General features: G+C 46.1%; 1 protein-coding gene across 2 annotated transcripts; it reads right to left on the reverse strand.

The window, feature by feature from the left end:
- Positions 1-256: 256 nt before the first annotated feature.
- On the reverse strand, positions 257-7,712 carry LOC121291956 (transcription cofactor vestigial-like protein 2). 2 transcript variants are annotated; one of them, XM_041213643.1, is made up of 4 exons: positions 7,572-7,712; positions 5,027-5,294; positions 1,299-1,754; positions 257-381 (listed from the first exon to the last, which is right to left on the reverse strand). In XM_041213643.1, exons 1-4 carry the CDS (start codon positions 7,650-7,652, stop codon positions 341-343), a joined length of 846 nt encoding a protein of 281 aa, XP_041069577.1. In that variant the 5' UTR covers positions 7,653-7,712; the 3' UTR covers positions 257-340. The 2 variants fall into 2 exon arrangements, with proteins under 2 accessions (XP_041069577.1, XP_041069576.1); XM_041213642.1 differs by having other exon boundaries at positions 368-490.
- Positions 7,713-23,016: the final 15,304 nt, after the last annotated feature.

Below are 23,016 nucleotides of genomic sequence, written 5' to 3' on the forward strand. Positions count from 1 at the left end.
AGCTGCGACATTGTATTTTTTTTTATCAGTCCCGCTTCTCCTGCTGGTTCGAGAGAGTCAAGAGATGAAGAGTTACCGTGAAAATTGCTGCTTTAACCCTCTTTGCAGAAATCCTCCCTCGGGATAATCTCAACGAATGTTCTTCTTCTGGTACAGCCTTTTCGCTCGAGTTCCCCCACTCACAGTGTGAGCTAAGCCTAGCCCCGAGTTCGTTGCTGACAGGGAATATGTACAAACGGGTGTGTGCGGGGGGGGGGGGGGTGGGGTGGGTGGAGGAGGGGGGGTTTGTTTGGGTGGAAGTTCCCTCTGCGTGTGGCCCCCAAAATTCGACTCCAGAAAATCAGCTGAAGAGAGGTCCGCCGGGTAGACAGCAGCGACGAGCTGTAACCGAGATCACAGTACATTATTACAGCCGGAACACACTTAACACGGGCTGCCAGATATGTCTAAAACCAGAAAACATCCTTGGCTTTGTGATGGTCCCGAAGACCTGATAAGAAAGAAAGACAGGGGGGGTGGGGTGGGGGGTGGTTGGGGAAGGAAAGAGAATGAATGAAAGAAACCAGATAAAAAAGGAATGAACCTCATCTCAGCGGAAACGCACAGTCCGGGAATCCATTCGTCCCGAACGGTTTCGTTAAATTAATTTGTACCCGCTCCCAGAAAAAGGGCTCATTTCTACAACCCCAATTCTACAGTTGTCCCCTCCACCCTCGGAGAGGAATCTCTCACATGCAAAGCCTTCTGTAAAAAAAAAAGGGGGGGAAGCAACTCATGGGAACACAATCAAAATATTTCCTGAAAAACCAGAGCACAGGCTCTCAGTGAGGGAATGTCAGTTACAAAGCTTAATGGGCGAGTGAAGACCCAGAGTGACGGGGGATTAATGGCCAAAGTGTCGGATTTTTAAACTGAAAACCGTCTTCAGTTGAAATGTGACGACTCTTTTCAGTGTTACAATGCGAACCGTCTCCACAATAAAGAATTAAGACGAATAATCATCAAGAACGGAGTAGACGGGGGAAAAAGGGGAACTATTAGTTTTTACATTTATTTTAAACAATATTTAAAGTACAATTTGCAGAACAAAGTTTCTCCAACAAAGAGCAGAAGATTAGAAGAACAGCAGATTCAGTGCTGGGTCTTGCTTTTGAATTCTGTGTATGGGGTGGGGGGGGGGGGGGGGTGGTGGTGGTGCAGTGTTACTGATCAGAAATCCTGTCCTACACTCCCAGATGCAGGTTTACGTTCCCCAGCCGGACTCCAGATCTCGGGTTAAAATCGCGAAGAAGCCTTACCTGCTTCCACGTTTAAGTTTAAAGTCTGTGTCACTTCAGCGGTCGGGAAGACCCCCGTCCAGGGGGAGGTCGCCTCCTGGCCGGCGAGGGCCGGTTGCAGTCGGCTGGAGCGGAGGGCCGGCACCAGTAGAGAGTTGTAGCGGGGGTCGAGGTTGGGGTTGACCGGGTAGAGTTCGTGTATAGTCCTGGGGTGGTGGTACGCCGAGCCTTGCGGGCTGAGCGGAGCGGCCAGCGGGTAGTGCCAATGTTCCGGCGGCTGGGCCAGGTGTGGGTGCAGAGCGGCCGGGTACGGCTCCGTGGATCCGAAGTGAAGCTCCGAGTGTGGGGAACTCAAGCTGCCGCTGCCGCCGCCACTCGCCCCTGCGGCGGAGACCGAGACTGGCGGGGGGGGCGGTGCCTGGTAATTAGAGTCCCAGAAAGATGCAGGGAAATTGCGCTGAGTGAGCGAAGAACTCTCTGAAAAAGGATAAAGTAACCCGTGAGTCACTGACTGACAGACTGACTGACATGCATCACCTGCCTAAACAGCCAAGCGGTTACGGTACTGGGTTTGTTACCCCAAGATCAAGAGTTCAAATCTCTCAATGGTCAAACTATGAAACAATGTAACTTGGTAACTTCATCTGAATAGGTACAGATGGAAATGTGTTTGTGCTCAAAAGAGTTACAACAGCATCAAGAGTACAAATCTCACCATGGCAAACTATGAAACAATGTAACTTCATCTGAAACAGATGGAAACGGGTTTATACTTGAAAGAGTTACACTATAGTTTTACAGAAGCACATCCATTAACATCGGCGAGTCGGTCTTTAATATTTACGCGAAACTGGTACAATTCGTTTTACGAAGCATAACTTGCCTTTTTCTTTTAAGGAATCTGTTATACAAAACCCACGTGTTGAGCTGTTCACGTGTAGTAATTAAGTTAACGTTATTGTTCTGGACGCACTCCAGTATGTCAATATTCAGACAGGACTTAATTGTTAACCTTCTAAATATTGATACCCCCACCCCCCCTAAAGATGGTGTCAGTTATGTACAGAAAGACGCGAAAAAAAATCCGTCTTTATTAGCGCACAGTGGCAGAAATAACAAGCCAGCCAGTCAACAGACAGAGAATATTTCACACCCCTTAAACCAGTTTATATTTCACCCCTTTTCTACTTTTACTTAATTCTGTTGAAGAGTCATGCGGACTCGAAACGTTAACTGTGTCCCTCTCCGCCGATGCTGCCAGACCTGCTGAGTTTTTCCAGGTATTTTTGTTTTTGACAGAGAATAGAAGCCTAGATTCTCCAGACACTGTTGTGAAACCCCTGAACCCAGACAGACAGAAATGGGATGCCCTTGTGGATCTCGAGGGTCTGCGGACGCTTGCTTGAAACTCTAGGTTAGGGATAATATGACTGGGTTTTGGATAATTTAACTGGTTTCGGGGTAATTTAAATCGGTTTAGGGATAACAACTTTTTATTTTTTATTTTGTATTTTTATTTTTGTTTTGGATTTCCAGCATCCGCAGTTTTTTTTTGCTTTTATCTTAGGGATAGTTTAGCTAGGTGTGGGATAATTTAACTGGATCTGGGATAATTTTACTCTTCCTGTTACTGCTTGTCTCTAAATATAAAAGATGAGGAATGAATGTGAAACCACGAACTATCCAATCCACCAGCTGCTTGAATCGGAGGATCCCCCAACCACCTCCCCCCCTCACACCCATTTGCGAGTGCCCAATAAGTGCAGCGTAAATTCAGACTCCACCTTCAATTAGGTCAATTTATCCAGCTGTTTTTTTTTAGTCCCGCTTTTATTTTGACATTGACACTTTGTTGGGCGTGTAGGGAAATGGGGGCAAATCTCAGGGCTTTGGTGAAAGAGCACAACGGGGGTGGGGGGGCATTCGGCCCATCGAGTACGTGCTGCCTCTGAAGCAAATATTTTGTCAGTTCTTTCAGGCAAAGCACTGCCGCGTTTAGCGGGTGGGATTATCATTTTGAGGGGGGAGATTGTAAATGACGGCCCCTGATCCACGTGTTGAAACGCAATGACTATAACCACGGTAGCAATCCTTCCTCTCAATGCTGTGAAGAGATGTGCTCTCTCTCTGGGATCTCCTGCTATATTAATTGGGTACTATAGGAACTTAGAATGTAAAAAAAAACAGCATTCATCAGTATAATGCTTAAAATAGGTCGAGTGCACGAGGATCCTATTATTAGTCAGTATTCAGGAGCCGCCACAAGGTCAGATGAGAGTCTATTAACATAAAATCGTTTTTGGAAACTCGCGTTATATTTAGCGGGGTGTATATTTGAAAAAGACTGATTAAAGATGCAGCATTGAAGCTGCTGAATCCCCATTAAACAACGCAAGAGGTAACAAAATGATGAACAGAAAGGGGTGGGGGTGGAGTTTCAAGTGGATTATATCACTGGTCAATCATTAAATCCCTACAATTCTTTATTTGGAAACTTGACCTCAATAGTGTTGTCACATTTTGCTAATTTTACTTCGGTAAGGGGGCGGAGGAATCCAAATATTGTTTATATATTCAAATATTATTTTGGGATACTGAAATATTATTTGTTGTCTATTTGGGCTACTTTAAGGACGGTAAACTGAAATTTCTTGAGACATTTCCGGAAATGTACGTATGAGAAAGAATCTCAAGAATATTAACATTATAAAATGTGCTGATTTGTGTCTTCACTCAAAGCGTTACTTGGGACGCTTGCAATCCTCGTGAACCCAGCGGTTTTGTTTTATTTTACCTACCCTCATAAACATCTGTAATGGGTTAATGTCTTCGTATCATAAGATCATGGAGTAGAGGAAGAAGCCACTCGGCTCTTTGTAAGGAGCTGTCCAATTAGTCCTACTCCTTGTATATTCTATGAGGGGCTTTAAGTTTGCTGAAATGTACTATTCAAATATCAAAACAGTTATTACAACGTTTTGAAAGCGTAAGGTCTTTTTTGGCTTTAGTTCATTTATCATCCCCAAGCAACATCAATTTTTAAAAACTGATGATCTGGTCGTTATCGCATTGCTGTTTGTGGGAGCTTGCTGTGCTGTGTTTCCTACATTATAACAGCGAGCTTACTTTTTTTAAAAAAAGTGTTTCACTGCCTGTGAAGCTCTTTGGCAGGTCCTGAGGCTGTGAAAGCGCTATATCAATGCAAGTTTTTTTCCCCCCTCTTAGAAGCCAGCGGGCCCGTGTTCTTGTTTAGTGTCATTCCTATTTGCATGGGAGTATAGCTCCACGTTCCCGGGCAATTGATGAAACCATTAAGTGTAAAATAGCAGGGCGAATGTGCACTGGGAGGAATTGTTTAATGTAGTGAACTTGTTTCATAGTTTTCATAAGGCCAACAAACGGGCTCTCTTTTTCAAACATCCACCTGCTGTCTGCAATTTTAATTCTTATTTAGATCCCTAGTATTTTTTTTAAACTCAAATGGCCAGGAACTTCTATTTAGAAAGCTCAGAGCCCCCACAAATACCTGATAAAGAGCAAATAACTGACAGTGTCCGGATAGAACGTCAAAGTGTTAATACAATTCCAAAATATATGAACAAAAGAAATAAATTTTTTGAGGGCCTGCTTTTGAAAAACGGGGAAAGCAAGAGGCAGATTGTCACTCTCGGATAGCACAAACTGAAGAAATGTTCAGCCAGTCTGTGAAGCGGGGGGAAGGGGGGTGGGGGGTGGGGTTAACATTTTACCTGATGATCCCGAGCTAGACTTCCTGAGTTTGCAGTTCCTAGTTTCAGGATTGTAGTTGCTTAGCGCTCGGGTAAAATGTTCATCGACAACACTGCTGATGTCCCCATTGAAATAGGTGAACAAGACACATTTGGAGTTAATGTACTCTGCCTCGGGTCTCTCCTTCTCTCTCAGGGCGTCCTCTTTGCTCGGGGCTGAAGGATGGGCAGCGCTGCAGGGGACGACCTCCATCGTGACTTCCTGCACTGGCGGGTAAACTGAGAAAGCCTGTAAGAGTTAGTTAGATGGCAGAGCGTTAGAGTGACCAGAAGCGAAACGGCGAGGGCTGGGCACATTCATTACCTGGTGTGCTCAGAGTGCAGCGCAGGATGAAAACAACAGGAATCTCCGGTTTCCCCAATCACACCTTCGGTTGCTGGAACAAGTGAGCACTTCTCCCCAGTTAGATTTACAACGTGCCAACCGGAAAATGACCCACCAGCGGCAAACTTGCAAGATGCCTCTTAACGAACTATAGAAACCGGTGAAAGGATACGCATCTGCCCAAATCCAGATAAGACGCATTTGAGAGCCCAAGTTCCCTTGTGGTACTTAACTGTAATAGGAAAGTCTTCCCTGGAGCTTCCTTTCTGATTTTACTCTGCGCCCGACTCGGGTGCGGCGCTCGTTTTGATAATGGAAAGAATTCTCTGTCGGATTGGAGAAATTCTTTCCGATTCTGTTACCCAGTTTCCCTTTTAAACAGCGACGTGAGGGGTCTGATATAATTTGATTCCAGGAATAAAAGCCCTGGGCTTTATTACAACCCCCACCCACCCCCCGCCCCCCCGGGTTGCCAAAGGGAGCCGCTCTCCCTACGCCCCCCACCCCCCCCGGGGGGAGGTCAGTGATTTACACAGCAACATACAGGCTGAGACAGAAAGCAAGGCTGCAAGAGCCCGTGATTGTTAGACCCATGTCACCATGGTACCAATGGGGCAAGGAGTTCCTCTGGTTTCACAACCCCTGTCATGCACGACACCCTCAAGACGAAAGCGCCGGTTTGGTTAAAATGTCAACTTTAGCCTAAGTCGAAATAAAACGTTTGACCGAGCGCGGAGACCAACTCACTCACTCACACACTGATCTTTGCCTCACACACACTGATCTTTGCCTCACTCACTCACACACTGATCTTTGCCTCACTCACTCACTGATCTTTGCCTCACTCACTCACACACTGATCTTTGCCTCACTCACTCACACACTGATCTTTGCCTCACTCACTCACTGATCTTTGCCTCACTCACTCACACACTGATCTTTGCCTCACTCACTCACTCACACTGATCTTTGCCTCACACACTGATCTTTGCCTCACTCACTCACTGATCTTTGCCTCACTCACTCACACACTGATCTTTGCCTCACACTCACTCACACTGATCTTTGCCTCACACACACTGATCTTTGCCTCACTCACTCTCACTGATCTTTGCCTCACTCACTCTCACTGATCTTTGCCTCACTCACTCACTGATCTTTGCCTCACTCACTCACTGATCTTTGCATCACTCACTCACTGATCTTTGCCTCACTCACTCACTGATCTTTGCCTCACTCACTCACACTGATCTTTGCCTCACTCACTCACTCTCACTGATCTTTGCCTCACTCACTCACTGATCTTTGCCTCACTCACTCACTGATCTTTGCCTCACTCACTCACTGATGTTTGCCTCACTCACTTACACTGATCTATGCCTCACTCACTTACACTGATCTATGCCTCACTCACTTACACTGATCTATGCCTCACTCACTCCCTCACTCACTGATCGATGCCAAAACGCTGGATAATACTGAACCAAGTCAGTACCAGCGGGAACAGCAAACACAAACAGAAAATTGAAACCAGAGAAAACAAAGTTGGGAACTTTTTAAAAATAAAGTTTAACTTCAGGAAAGTTTAAAGAACGGTGCAGACTATTTAACTTTCCGTGTGTTTTTTTTTACGCTCGGAATAAACCCAGACTGACCACATTGCGGCAAACTAATCGGCCGCAGTTACTGATTTACCCCTGAAAGGGGGAAGGGGGAGGGGGGCTTTAAGTTAGGCAATAGTAGTGCGGGTTCCTCTGACCCAGGCCGGGGTTGGTGGGGGGGGTGGTGCGGCTCTCACTCCATGAGATCATCAAGTTTAAACAAGTTTGTACGGACGATTTTACAAATGGGCAGAATAGATGAGTTAAGATTACAGATTGCAAACTTTCAGGACAACAGCAGGGCCTTCAGTCCCTGCAACCAACCGTTCAGTTAAATCTGTGTCTCAGCACCATTCACCCTCAATCTCCACACACACACACACACACACAAACACACACAGGCATACACGCACAAAAACCTCAACCTTGAAAGCTGCAATTTGTCCCAGCGACGAGCGAAATATTTCAGGCAAGAGGCTATTCCAGCAGTGTGGTGGTAAACATTTTTGTTTTAACCAGGGGACCGGCTGTGCGAGAAATGATCTATCTCCGGTCGAAGCTGTCCATCTCTCTGCCCTACCTGTGTTGCATACGCTGGAGTGGTTGTAAAGTAAGGATGATGCGCTCCATACGTGTGGTACATAACATCCAAACAGCTCATGGTGGGGCACAGAGTACATGTACTGGAAAGGCTCCAGATTCAGGCAGGTGACAGCTCCATGGTCTCTCACATCGTCGACTGAGAGAAACTCCAGCCTGTGAGTGACAGCAGCGCCGTCAAAGCAACTGGCAGCCTCCGGGCGCAGGAAAGTGCAAACAATTTTTCTCTGGGTGTCCAGTAATCCCGCTCCTCCCAGAGTGAGTTTATCTGCACCAATAGCCGTCAGCAGCAACACAGACACATGCAAATGAAGAGATTTTTTTTCTGGTGTATGTGTGTGTGAGACGGGTTGGCGTGGGCTCTGACTGAACAGCTCCTTGAAAGTCATGAACCGCCAGTAATCCTCCTTTAAGTGATCGCTTGTTCTGTACCGAGAGAAGAATTCTGCACAAAACAAAATCAGAAGGGTAGACGAATTAAACGCCGGTTGTTGTTGGTTCTTTGCAGTGCAGAAGGAGGCCGTTCGGCCCATCGAGTCTGCACTGGCGGGACTTTAATACTTGATTTTTTAAATATCTTTGTGGAAATGAAGCAGTTATTCCCTGAGCATGTTACAGGTAGGATGGATGATTTCCAATGGGAATATTTTTTTTCTTTATACTTTCATGGGATGTAGGCATCGCTGGCAAGTCACGTATTTGTTGCCCATCCCTAATTGCTCTTGAACTGAGGCCATTTCAAGGGGTAGCTAGAGGTCAACCACATTACTGTGGGTCTGGACTCGCATGCAGGCCAGACCAGGTAAGGACAACAGATTTCCTGCCCCAAAGGACATTAGGGTTTTTTTTTTGACAATCGATGTTAGTTTCATGGTCACCCTTATTGAGACGAGTCTTTTTGAATAATTGAACTTAAATTCCACCAGCTCCTGTGTGGGATTTGAACCCATGTCCCCAGAGAATTCACCTGGGTCTCTGGATTACTAGTCTAGTGATATTACCACATTCAGAAAGGAAATGGGGAGGGTACAGGCTCAACATGTTTCCTCTAGGGTGATGGGTATGAGTAACAAGCCCAGAGAACCATGGATGACCAGAGATGTTCAGGTTACGATGAGAAGGAAAAGAGAGGCTTTTAGCAGGTACATGGGAAGCAAATCAGCGGAGGCCTTAGTGGAGTACAGAAAGTACAGGGTGGAGCTTAAGAAAGCAATTAGGAGAGCAAAGAGGGGATATGAGAAAGCTCTGGCTGGTAAAAGTAGGGAAAATCCCAAGATGTTCTATCAATGGGAAGAGGATAACCAGAGAAAGAGTAGGGCCCATAAGGGACCAAGGGGGCAATCTATGTGTAGAGCCAGAGGACATCGCTAGAGTGTTGAATGAATACGTCACATCCGTCTTCACCCAAGGGAATGAGGATGAAGGTATTGAACTCAGGGAAAGAGACTGTGAGGTTCTTGAGCAAATTGATATCGGGAGTGACAAGGTATTGGAGGTGTTGGCAGGCTTAAAAGTGGACAAATCTCCAGGTCTGGATGATTTGTCCCAGACTCCTGAGGGAGGCAAGGGAAGGAGATCGCAGGGACTCTGACCCAAATCTTTAATTTCTCTCTGGCCATGGGGGAGGTGCCAGAGGTCTGGAGAACAGCTAATGTGGTTCCGCTATTTAAGAAGGATTGTAGAGATAAGCCAGGGAACTACAGGCCAGTGAGTCTCATGTCAGTGGTCGGGACACTATTGGAGAAAATTCTGAAGGAGAGAATCTATCTCCACTTGGAGAGGCAAGGTTTGATCAAGGATAGTCAGCATGGCTTTGTCAGAGGGAGGTCATGCCTAACAAATTTGATTGAATTTTTTCAGGAGGTGACCAGGTGTGTAGATGAGGGTAGTGCAGTTGATGTAGTTTATATGGATTTCAGCAAAGCCTTTGACAAGGTCCCACATGGGAGACTTATAAAGAAGGCAAATGCACATGGGATACAGGGTAATTTGATAAGGTGGATTCAAAAGTGGCTTAGTTGTAGGAGACAGAGGGTGATGACAGAAAGATGCTTTAATGACTGGCAGCCAGTGTCTAGTGGCGTACCACAGGGATCTGTGCTGGGTCCCCTATTATTCATCATTTATATAAACAACATAGATGACTATGTGAGGGGTAGGTTAGTAAGTTTATGGATGACACAAAGATTGGCCGGGTGGTTAACTGTGAGGTTGAGTGTCTTGGGCTACAGGAAGATATAGACAGGATGGTTAAATGGGCAGATAAGAGGCAGATGGAATTTAACCTGAAAAGTGTGAGGTGATACATTTTGTAAGGAGTAACTTGACAAGGAAGTGTTCAATGAATTACATGACACTAGGAAGTTCTGAGAAAAAGGAGACCTTGGTGTGTGTGTCCATAGATCTTTGAAGGCGGAGTGGCATGTTAGTGGGGTGGTGAAAAAGGCATATGGGACACTTGCTTTTATCAATCGAGGCATAGATTACAAAAGTAGGGAGGTCATGTTGGAGTTGTATAGAACCTTGGTGAGGCCACAGCTGGAGTACTGTGTGCAGTTCTGGTCGCCACATTATAGGAAAGATGTGATTGCACTGGAGGGGGTGCAGAGGAGATTCACCAGGATGTTGCCTGGGATGAAACAATTAAGTTATGAAGAGGGGTTGGATAGACTTGGGTTGTTTTTGTTGGAGCAGAGAAGACTGAGGGGCGACCTGATCAAGGTGTACAAGATTATGAGGGGTATGGACAGGTTGGATAGGGAGCAGCTGTTCCCTTAGTTGAAGGGTCTGTCACGAGGGCACATAAGGTGAAGGTGAGGGGCAGGAGGTTCAGGGGGGATGTGAGGAAAAACCTTTTTATTCAGGAGGTGGTAATGATCTGGAATGCACTGCCTGGGAGGGTGGTGGAGGCGGGTTGCCTCACATCCTTTAAAAAGTACCTGGATGAGCACTTGGCACGTCATAACATTCAAGGCTATGGGCCAAGTGCTGGTAAATGGGATTAGGTAGGTAGGTCAGGTGTTTCTCATGTGTCGGTGCAGACTCGATGGGCTGAAGGGCTTCTTCTGCACTGTGTGATTCTGTGATGCCACCCTATACCACCACATAAGCACATTATTTTCCTTCCATTTTTTAAACTACCGAAATTTCTTCATTCTCCCCCTCTCCCAGCCTCCTCTCCTCAAAATCAGTTTGATGAACTCTATACTCTCAAGTGGTTTTCACAATCTATATAATAATTCTATTTCCCTTGGGAGAATTAAATAAAATGTTTATGTGTGTAAACCCTGAGCTCCCGGTGGTAAGTGATATCATTTAGTGTTGTCTTAACTTTAGTTTATGAATACAGGACATTCTGACAGCTCTAGCAGCCAGGAATCCAATTTGATGACAGCACAGCCTCCAACTCTGGACTGATTGTCAATTCCAGGTTAGTTCCATAACCTCAGAAATAGTAACTTATATGAATCGGTACTTAACTACAAGCGATACAGGTATTGCTGTAATACAACTTTTATAATCAACTAAAATCATGAGGCATTATTTCAGACATCCAAATATGGCACTTATTGTTTGCACTCATGCAAAGGTGTGGGTTCAAGTCCCACTTCAGGAGTCGAGCAGATAAATGAAGGCTGACAATCAAGGACAATGCTGGAGGGGGTGGTTTTACTGTCCAGGTCCAGTTTTTGTATGAGATAAGAACATAGGAAATAGGAGCAGGGGTAGGCCATTTGGACACTCAAGCCTGCCCTGCCATTCAATAAGATCATGGCTGATCTCCCCCAGGCCTCAATTCCTCTTCTGTGCCAGCTCCTCATAGCCCTCAACTCCCTGATATTTCAAAAATCTATCTACCTCCTCTTTAAATGCTCTCAGATACTAAACAAGAACCCTGCTTGTCCTCACAAGAGATGATCTCATGGCATTACTCGGAAGAAGTGTTTTGCCAGTGTTCTGGTCAATATTTAGCCCTCAACCAACATCTCAAACACACTCACACACACACACATAAAAACAGATTATCTGGCCATCATCACATTGCTGTTTGTGGGAGTATGCTGTGCATAAATTGGCTGCTGTGTTTATAACACTTCAAAAGTACTCCATTGACTGTAAAGCGCTTTGGGATATCCTGAGATTGTGAAAGGTTCTAAAAGAATGTAAATCTTTTCTCACAAAATGCCCAATGGATTAAAGATGAGCCCATTGAAATGTTTTTATTCTGTAAATGACTTCTTTGAGGGGTTACATCCCTTACTTTGCACAGATGAGTCAGATAATCATATCTTCAAAACTTGATCATTTTGAAATTAACCAATGCTTTTTGTCAAGGAAGCAGTCAGTGGCTGTACTAGTACAACAAGGACATTATTCGAAGTAAACGGTTCGTAGGAAAAGCAGACATTGTGAAAAGGACTAGCTATAATTTAGAAACAAACCCCTTGTAACTATGCAGTGCAAATAGCAAGGTAGCAATGGCTGAGTGTTGGTGGAATTCTTGTGGCTATTGTTACAGAGACATTGTAAAATAGTTCACAGAGAATTCATATAAATATGGGAACTGCATGAAGGCAAATGCTGCATAGCTTAATTTTAAAACCAGATTTGTAATCTTATATTTTAAAAAGGATAAAATTGAATCACAGTGGTGATATCTCATGAATAAAGCACTTTAAGATAAACCCAATTATCATTTGATTTGATATAATTCTAGCTGTTGCTGTCATTCACACAACATTTAATCAAATAACATATAAATATTGGATAATATTTATTAAGTTGATAAGCACCAGCAGTTGTAAACTTGAAAAGAAATATTATTTTAATGCCCAACTGGGATGCATTGCTGCGTGGGGTTGGGGGGTGGTGGTGGTGGTGGTGGTGGTGGGGAATGTTGTATTATACAAAAAAAAAAAAATCTATGCTTTTAAGATTTTTGTCTGACAGGCTGACACACTCAATGCTTGTGTATTGTGTGTTAAGTTGTCAAGGGGATTACTGCAAACCAAAAATGTATTTCTCCTACTAGGCTGAGGAGTGTGAAATATCCGGGATTTGTTTGGTATGGTCTCAGCTTTGTGTTACTTCTGATTTAAGACTCAGTGACAAGAACATCTTTGCAGCTACATTCCTGTCAGATTATTAATAAGGGTGGGCCTTTTTTAACATCTAAATTTTACTCTCAAAATAAAGGGCTAAAACTCTGCTTTTGGTTGCTAATTTTCTTTTTGAAAAGAAGGTAAACATCTCAGGCACAGCCTACAAGCTTTTCCAGCTCATTCCATTCGCACAGTGTTGAAATCAATATTCATTCCACTGTTGCCAGCTCAAACTCAAACCTTCCAACTTTTTCAGCACTTCAGAACAGTGAATTCCTTACTTCCAGTTTTTAAATCATTTTGAAATAGGCAGGTTTTTAAAAATCAGTCTTGAAATTACTCAACTTCTTTTGATGCAACTTGTGTTCTCTCCCACCCTTTCCAACCCTGGCAGTGTTCAACATAGCCAGTGGGACGTGAATTTTCACCTCAGTCCCTCAATTTCAAAAGCATTCCATATGCCGCATGTTCTCCTGTACATTGTGTTTGATGAAACAATGCACTGAAAACTAGGCATGAGTTTGTAACCTCCACAATTTATTGGACTCTGAGCTGAGCTTCTGACTTCTGGAGCACCCCAACAAAAAGGCAGCCTACAATAACTACAAACAAAGAGCAGGAATGGGCCATTTGGTCCCTCAAGCCTGCCCCGCCATTTAATAAGATCATGGCTGATCTGATAGTAACCTCAAATCTGCATCCTGTCTATAACCTATCACCCCCTTGCTTACCAAGAATCTATCCACCTCTGCCTTAAAAATATTCAAAGACTCCGCTTCCACCACCTTTTCAGGAAGAGAGTGCCAAAGACTCAACTCACTGAGAGAAAAAATTTCTCCTCATCTCTGTTTTAAATGAATGGCCCCTTATTTTTAAACAGTGGCCCCTAGCTCTAGATTCTCCCACAAGAGGAAACCTCCTTTCCACATCCACCCTGTCAAGACCCCTCAGGATCTTGTATGTTTCAATCAAGTTGCCTCTTACTCTTCTAAACTCCAGCGGACACAAGCCTATTACAAACTTTGTAACCTTTGCTCCTCCATCAGCCCACATGCTACCAAAACCTTTCTTCATGCTTTTGTCGCTTCCAGATTGACCATTCAAATGTTCTTCTGGTTGGTCTCTCATCCTGCATCCTGTGAACTTCAGTTTATCTGCTATCCCTACCCTATTCTGCACCAATCCCCTCACCTGTGCTCACTGACCTACATTGGTCATGGTCCCCAATGCCTTAAATTTAAAATTCTCATCTACGTGTTTAAATTCCTTCAAGGCCCTGTCCCTCCCTATCTCTGCAGGCCCCCTTTTCCCCTAAACTTTTACTCTGGCCTCCTATATCCTGATTCCTTTTGCCTCTCCATTGCTAGCCTCACTTCCTGCTTCCTCGGTTCCATGGCCTAGAATTCTCTCCCATCTCCACTTTCCTCTCCTCCTTTAGGATCCTCCTTAAAGCCCAAATTTTTTGTCACCAGTCCTAATATCTCCTTCTTTAACTCAGCATCTATGGATTTTGATTGCACTCTGTGAAACACCTTGGAAATTAAATGCAAGTTGTTACTGCGTCTAGAACCTCAGGAGGAACCTTTCTTCTGTGTGCTACCAACTGCCAAACAGGGTGAAAAAAAATCTCTCTGATCATTATTCCTAGCGAATTAAGACTGTTGTATGATTCTGCTAGAAATCAGTTGAAATCTATCATGAACGCATATAAATTCATTAACATATCAGACAAAATCACCCCCGCAAGAAGGAACCAGAAGTAAAGAAAACATACTTTTTTTAATGATAAAAGCAAAAAACTGCGGATGCTGGAAATCCAAAACAAAAATAAAAACACCTGGCAAAACTCAGCAGGTCTGGCAGCATCTGCGGAGAGGAACGCAGTTAACGTTTCGAGTCCGAATGACTCTACAACAGAACTAAAGAAAAATAGAAAAGAGGTGAAATATAAGAAATATATATTTCAACGCTTTTCTATTTTTCCTTAGTTCTGTTGAAGAGTCATGCGGACTCGAAACGTTAAATGTGTTCCTCTCCGCAGATGCTGCCAGACCTGCTGAGTTTTTCCAGGTGTTTTTATTCTTATATAATGCTTTACATGGCTGCCCAGTGTGGAATTTTCTGAGCCCGCTGGCGGTGGGTGTGATAGGTGGCACGTGTGGAAAACATGGTGGGACCCACTTCATGATGGCATGAAGGCAGGTCGCGATCTTCTGCTCCTGTATAAACTGACCACGCCTCAGCAACTGAGACAGATCAGGCACAGCCACAGTGATATGATTGGGGTCAGGCTCCTAACCCTACCCGCCCATGCAAGCAACGCAGAGGCACCAAAGGGCCACCAAGTGCTCCACACCTTACCCCCACACCCCCACCATCCCCCCACCCACCCCCGGCACAGATTTCGGGTCTGCCACCACTTTATTGGACCGCGGAGCAGTTGGACTGCACACGTTGAACAATCTCCTCGCCAATGCTGGCCATGTAGCAGTCACTGCTGGAGGCTCTCACAGCCCCTTTGCAATCTCAGCTTCCTGGTTTGGACCAGTGTCCCCCATGTCGCAGGTTGACAGGGCAGCCATGCTGCACACTCATCTCTGGCCATCCGAGGGGTGACCAGCTCTCTCAGGGAAGCGTTAAGGGGCAGTCACACAGGACCAGGAAAGGTGCTAAGTACAGCCATGATAACCACGTCTCTCTCTCTTTCATGCTGCAGGAGGACCACATCAGGATCATGGATCCTGGTGACCTAGCTGTATGCCTGATGGCCCACAGAGAGCGGAGATGGAGGAGAGAGTGACTGAGGCACCAGGCCGCACAAAGGAAGGAGCAGGAACCTCATGAAGAGGCAGCAGGGGCTCCCGCACACACTCTGCCCAGGAGCGACAGTGAGCCATGGCTGGTTGGTGCCTAGTGACACCCAGGGTCTGTAGACACTGCCTGCCATTCCTGCAGATGACTGAGAACCAGCGTCGCTGATGACTGCTCATGTCTAGGGTCCTGTTGGCTCACATCTGCCACTCACTGCAGGACTTGGCCCCAAAGGGACATGGAGGGCATCCACTGCCAGTGGCTGTGAAAGTGACCATGGGGGCTCAATTTCTATGCCAGTGGCTCCTTTTAGGGCTCCACAAGTGACCTCTGTGGGATTTCACAATCCGTCACCCAAAAATGCATCCATAAGGTCACGGGTGCCATCTTCTCCATGGCAACAACCTTGTGCATTTCACCCGGGACCGGGACAGCCAGGGCCATTGGATTCTCCTGAATCTCCGGATTCCCACAGGTGCAGGGTGCGACTGACTGCACTAATGTGGTGCTCAGATCACCATCATAACACTCAGTGAACTTCATCAACCACGAGGGCTTCCACTCACTGAACGTGCAGCTGGTATGCAGCCATCAGAAACACATCTTGCGTACGGTTTCCAGGGAGTGTGCTCAACGCCTACATCCTCAGTTGATTGTAGATCTCTGCAGTCTTCCAGGGTCCACAGAGGCTGCAGGGATAGCTCCACAGAGACGAGGGCTACCTGCAGAGGCCGTGGCTGATGACACCTGTGCAGGGGCCTCAGACTGTAGCAGAACGAAGGTATAATGAGGCTCATGCTGCAGCTCACAACTTGTTAGAGCAGACCATCAGGATGCTGAAGATATAGTTCCGGTGCCGGGACCAGTCTGGTGGTACCCTGCAATACAGTCTGCAGAGGGTGTCACACATCAGCGTCACCTGCTGCGCCCTTTACAACCTGGCACTGCAACTGGGTGAGGAGCTGGCTGAAGAGGAGATGAAGGAGCTGCACATCTCCTCCGATGAGGAGAACTCTGATGAGTTGAGGGTGAGGGGGTCCTTGATGGTAACAACAATGGGGATGAGGCTCTCGCATTGGATAGATGAGGCAGGCACACTCGGGAGGCCCTCATAGCTGCCAGATTTGTTGAGGATGATGACGACATGCAGTGAGGAGACCCCATAGATTCTCACAGCGCAGTTGTGAATGTTTGACTCCAGTCTTACTTATCTCAGCGCCAATACTTTCTGTGAGAATGCTCCTGTCATGGAGATGCAGTGGAGGCCCTAATAGTCACTTGATCGCAGGATGATGATGACAACATGCAGTGAGGACACTCCACAGATCTTCACATGGCCTCTGAGAATGTCTGACTCCTGTCTGGCCAAGGGCAGTTTGCTTGCGCTCCATGATCAGGGCCATCTCAGAGACGCAGTCATGAAACTTCAGATGCATCTGATGCTGTGTCCGCCTTCAGCTTCTCAACCCTTCAGGAGCTGGTGCACAGCATCACTGGTCACAGATGCTGGTGTGATGGGGGCCAGCCCCACCTTAAAGGTGCTGAGAGCACAACACAGAAAGAATGACGGAACTCTATGGTGCCTGCCCACTACGTTCTGGCAGCAATGAACAGCACCGCCGAGGTGCAGGCATCAGTAATGTTTCCAGGGAGTGTGAGGCTGGACCATCACTGTGGTCTGAAGGCTGCACAGAGCACAGGGAAAAGGCCCTGGACTGAGACACCTGCCTTTATTTTGTGCAGAAATGTTTCACATCTGAGTGACATGAACACTGCTCATCAGAACAAGGAGCCACAGGGAGACATTCTTGGGAGTTTATTGAAATAGTGAACATTATGTATATGATTAACACCCATGCCCAGGCTGTGCAATTAATTCTCCTTAGCCGTCCTAACCCTGGTACTCCCCAGAAATCCACAATGGAGGTGATGACCTTGGCGGGTGTCCTCTGGAGAGCTGAGACTTGGGATGCCCCTAGCCTGTTTTTGGGGTCCTGCTGTGTGGTAGTGGCACCCTCCTCGGCCTGTGAAGCTGGATCTGCAGAGGTCACAGGGAGAGGGGATTCGGATGGGCCGGTCACTCCCAGAGTCACCTGGGTGGATGGCCCCGGAGCGTGTACCTGATCATCCTCCCTATGGGTGCCTGAGGGTCCTGGCTGACTCTGTGAGAGGAAGGGGAAGCCGGAGTGAGATCAAGCTGCCCAGCAACCCTCTCATGTACACATTGTTGGAGGCCAACTATGGCATCAGTGATGGATTTAAGCCCGTGCAGCTGTGCAGAAGCGACTTCCTGGGCCAAGGTCTCCATGGCGGCCACCATCCTGCCAATGTTAACCTCAGTGCATTGGCCATGCCGGCACTATCACCTCAGCCTGAAGACAGACGGACTCCTCCATCGTGCCTTGCAATGTGAGGAGTGCAGCAGCCATGCCTTCCTGATGTTCCTGAGCTTGCCTTTGCAGCTCCAGCAACTGAGACATGACTCAGTCCAGAAGATTGTCATCCGACTCTGTCTCCAGCAGCCTTCCGAGTGCCGAGGACCTGGGAAGTCCCTGCCTCCGCCTGCTGCGGATCAGACAGCGCGATGTGCTCCCCAGATTGTGCTCTCGAGGCTACTCCAAAGTTAGGTCCCACTGAGGTGTATGTCCCTGTGCTGGTGGAGGGTGTGGGGTGGGCGCTGTGATGATTCTTCAAGGAGGGTGTCTCCAGATTCCTCTTCAGAGGTTTCCTCGGAGCTTGATTGGAGGCCCTGGGTCATGGACTCCGTCTGCTGCTTCCCGGCTGTGCCTGTGAAAGCAAGGGGAGATAATTATTGCATGGCAGGGGCCTGTGAAAGAGGACACATCACTCACAGCATGGGTATCTGATGGATGTTGCACTGCTGGATCCTCACTTGGTAGAGCGGCGCTAACCTCACTGTCAGCACAGAACCGGTCCCAGTCATCGCCAGCCAGCTGGATGGCTCTGTGTTCAAATTCTGTGAAGCGCTTTGATTTCCGGCTTCCCCCCCATCTGTCTGCGACCTTTCCCTCCTGTTGTGAGCCAGTTTATCCTGCATGGATAGAGATGGGGAGAGTGTATCAGGACGCCTGCCAGTGCAGATAAGTATGCCTGGCCTGTGCAGGCGGTGAGTGGTCCCATGGACAGGATGAGGACAATGACGGTGAGTGTGAGAGAGTGAATGGTGATGTCCCTTGCACTGGCAGTGAGTGAGGGCCCTGTGGGTGTGTGATGGGTTTGTGAGCGTGTAAGTTGGGAGTGATGAGAAGAGTGACTTCCCCTGGCAGAACGGAGGAGATCATTCATCCTTTTGCGGCACTGGATGGCTGTCCTCTTCTGAAGGGCGTTGGTACTGACCACCGCTGCCACCACCTCCCAAACCGGGTTGGTGGCATTGTTACCCATCCTGCGGCCAGACCGAGGTTAGAGCAAGTCCCGTTGGGCCTCCACAACACCCAGCAGTCACTCGAGGGGCCTGTCATTGATGCGGGGTGGGGGGGGGATCTGCAGTCATTTTGCCTTTGCTGGCCATGTCTCCCGGGCAGCGGTGGTGAGCTGGGGGCGGCGATGAGCGCTTTGCTGGCGGCTGCCTTTTAAAGATGGCGGCCGGCATGATGCAACAGATAACCATGCTGTGAGCGAGCGAGCGAGCGAATGGAAACCCGCCTGCCATGGAAACGGCGTGTTTTGCGGGAGTGAATATATAATGAGATGGGCTTGGGCAGATATGGTGTAAAAAACCCGCCATTTTCATCGACGGATAGGACTCCATTTTACCCGCCCGCTACCGCACTTAGTGCAATTCTGGGAAAAGTCAGCCCCCAGTGTCCCAAAGCACTTTACAGCCGACAAGTAATTTTTGAAGTATTGTCACTGTTGTAATGTAGGAAACACAGCAGCTAATTTTCACTCAGCAAGTTCCCACAAGCTGCAATGCGTTATTAACCAGGTAAACTGTTTTTTCGTTATGTTGATTGAGTAATAAATATTGGCAGGACACCAGGGATAGCTCTACAGTGCTTCTCCAGAATGGTGCCATGGGGTCCTTTCTCCCCACCCGAGCTGACCGATGGGGCCTCAGTTTAACATCCAAAACATAGCAGTGCAGTTCTCCCTCAGTACCTCACTGGAATGTCAGACTTGATTTTTGAGCTCAAGCCCTAGGGAGGGACGTAAAGCTAGAACTTTGTGATTCACAGGCAAGTGTATTACCAGTGGAGCTGTGGTAGATACGCAGGTTCACCGCTTCATAGGTATTTTTGCATAAACAAAACAATTTAAACCGGCTTGAGTTCAGTACGCCCGTTTCTTTAAAAATGGAACACGTGCTAAGTTGTATTTTTCTTCAAATGTGTGACACTTTTTGATGTTGGATGAATTGTGGATGATTGGAAGGGAGAATCTTCTCTGAAGATAGATGTTATTTTTGGCATTAGATTTTAGTTCATTGTGGACTAGCCTGAATGTATCTGTTTTCACAGCAATGTCGTAGTGGGTACACATCTGTTGACTGGTGTCAATTTGCGTGATAGGAGTTCTATTTTCTCAAAGTTTAGTGCTCAGTGAGTGTCAAACTCTGCATGTTTCAGCTTCATGGTGATCTCCACGCTTCTTTAGTGATTATTGCTCCCTCTGCCTAATTGTTTTCATGTTAATTTTATCCCTCTCTGCATGATCATTTTCTGGTCAAGATTGGTCAGACAAGTAACCAGTTTATGGAAATACAGTGTTGTGTCACCCATGGTTCAGTGGGTAGCATTCTCATCTCTGAGTCAGAGGTTGGTGTCCAAGTTAAGGCTTGAGTACAACAACCTAGGGCAGGCTGACACACCAATGCAGCACTGAGGGAGCATTGAACTGTTGAAGGTGCTTTCTTTCAGATGAAATGTTAAACTGAAGCCCCTGCCTGTTCTTTCAGGTGGATGTAAAAGATCCCATGACTCTGTTTTGAATAAAACTAGGGGAGTTACCCTTGGAGTCCAGGCCAATACAAAAACAGATTATCTGGTCATTATTATATTTCTGTTTGTGGGAGCTTACTGTGTGTAAATTGGTTGCTCTGTTCCCTACATTATATACATTGACTATAACTTCAAAAGAACTTAATTGGTTGTAGACTGTTTTGAAATGTCTGGTGGTCATATAAAAGCAAGTCCTTTTTCCTTTTATTTTAAGCCCCATTTAGCCAGGTACATTGGCTTGTAGCTCTATCAATTGTTAAGAAGATATGAGCCTATGAATGAGTGTTGGTAACGTTAATAGACAAACACCCTGTAAGTATTTTGAAAGGCATAATCCCTCCACAAAAATTGTGGACAGAAGAATGTTATATGAATGTGTTAAGCATTTATCTTTCCGTATCAACAACAGTAACTGCTAGGAGATAGCCACGATTGTGAGACAGGCCTTTTGGGTTGTTATACCGATATAAACACCAATTGTTCATAAGGGATTGTGTAAACACATTGTGGGTTCATTCATTTAGGATAGGCACATAAGAATATTTATACGTAGGTAGAAATTTTGAAGACATCAGCAGCAGAGTTGTGTGTGTGTGTGTGTGTGTGTGTGTGTGTGTGTGTGTGTGTGTATGTGTATGCGTGTGTGTGTGTGTGTGTGTGTATGTGTATGCGTGTGTGTGTGTGTGTGTGTGTGTGTGTGTGTGTGTGTGTGTGTGTATGTATGTATGTGTGTGTATGTGTGCTCTGCTCAAAGGCAAAAGTGAAACTAAGGGTGGGATTTTCCAGCCCTGCCTGTCGCCGGGATTGTCCAGTCCGGCCAAAATTAATGGACCTTTGGCTGGGTCACTGAATCTCCCATGGTAGGTCCCGCCACAAAAGGGTCAGAAAACCCCAGCCCGAGACTGGATCGCATGACACACTTCTCTTCTAGGGATGTCATGCTGCCAACTCTTAGATGCATAGTATAACAATGTCCTTTTATGACTGTTACTCAAGATTAGCAGTTGGCTGGAAAAAGTTCAAGAGTTGGATTGGCTGACCAACAACTGGCCACTGGTAAAGGTATTCTGGTTGAAAATCAATCGATAAAATTTTAGACCTCAATTGAAGAGCAGACCTGCATTGGGTAAGTTCCACATTCCGAACCATCAGCAGAAAAAGTAGAATTTCAAATGTTAAATTCTTAAATGCCTACAGGAATAAACATAATAGAGCACAGCCATATTGCTGCCTGACAATGGAAATTATGCCTTGATGCACATTGTATTAAAGTAGAGCTCTAATAGTGTGTAAAATGTCAAAGTTCCTAACTTCCTGCGTATGCAGGAAGGCTGTTCAACATTTAATGCAGGGATGTAGAAGAGAGTGCAAGAGAGCCAACAGTTAATTTTCACCTCTTAAATGTGGGTTTAATGTTTGCACAGATAATTAATCTTTGAAACAATGTGATGGATTAACAATAGCACTATTTGCCCAAATAAGATTATTAGAAAGCTCCCTTCAATTAGAAAGGCATGGCAAGATATTAAGCATAACAGCTGCTGGACCATATGCAATTTTGAGGATGCACAGGCAAAAGTAGCTCTGATTAACACTACATTTTGACCGGATGAAGGCATTACATATTGGGTTATAGGGTTTGGACCATTGCCACCAAATCATCAGAAACCACGTGGCTGTCATTTTATTCTATTTGCGATTGGGGTTAGAGGTGTGTTGCAGTGTTATGATCTCTTTTCATTATTAACCAGTGTGAACACTAATAATAAAGCAGAGGGAGGAAGAGAGAAGACCAAAAGTGAATCAGACTACTCCTGCTCATTGTATGCCCTGTTACATTGGATTCAGTGCATCTGGTGGACTATGTTGTCTGCGCATCATGCGTCAGGAAAGGTATATTGAAAAAAACATCTGCCGTTATCTCCCGCCTCCTCAAAAAACGTATCCTTCAAACTCCTGTCCTCTGTATTTAAATAGCACCTTTCATAACCACAGGACATCCCAAAGCATTTTACAGCTGATGAAGAGCCTTTGAAATGTAGTCACTGTTGTAATTTGATGTAGGTGGATTTACAATTGGCTCAGTTGTAGGAGACAGAGGGTGATGACAGACAGGATGCTTTAGTGTCTGGAAGCCAGTGTCCAGTGGCATACCACAGGGATCTGTGCTGTGTCCCCTATTATTCACCATTTATATAAACGACATAGATGACTACGTGGGGGGTAGGATTAGTAAGTTTGCGGATGATACAAAGATTGGCCGGGTGGTTAACTGTGAGGTTGAGTGTCTTGGGCTACAGAAAGATATTGACGGGACGGTCAAATGGGCAGATAAGTGGCAGATGGAATTTAACCCTGAAAAGTGTGAGGTGATACACTTTGTAAGGAGTAATTTGACAAGGAAGTATTCAATGAATGGCATGTCACTAGGAAGTTCTGAGGAACAAAGGGACCTTGGCGTGTGTGTCCATAGATCTCTGAAGGCAGAGGGGGCATGTTAGTGGGATGGTGAAAAAGGCATATGGGACACTTGCCTTTCTCAATCGAGGAA

The sequence above is a fragment of the Carcharodon carcharias genome, chromosome 19 (genome assembly GCF_017639515.1).
Source record: "Carcharodon carcharias isolate sCarCar2 chromosome 19, sCarCar2.pri, whole genome shotgun sequence".
NCBI classification, from domain to species: Eukaryota; Metazoa; Chordata; class Chondrichthyes; order Lamniformes; family Lamnidae; genus Carcharodon; species Carcharodon carcharias.

What these genes read in the sequence shown, in the direction of transcription:
- LOC121291956 (XM_041213642.1), bottom strand. Translation starts at nt 7,652, where the DNA reads ATGAGCTGTTTGGATGTTATGTACCACACGTATGGAGCGCATCATCCT. An exon ending in GTCTAGCTCGGGATCATCAG is followed by an intron (nt 1,755 to 5,026) that starts GTAAAATGTTAA and finishes ATCCTTTTTCAG; the next exon opens with AGAGTTCTTCGCTCACTCAG. An exon ending in AAACTTAAACGTGGAAGCAG is followed by an intron (nt 491 to 1,298) that starts GTAAGGCTTCTT and finishes CTTTCTTATCAG; the next exon opens with GTCTTCGGGACCATCACAAA.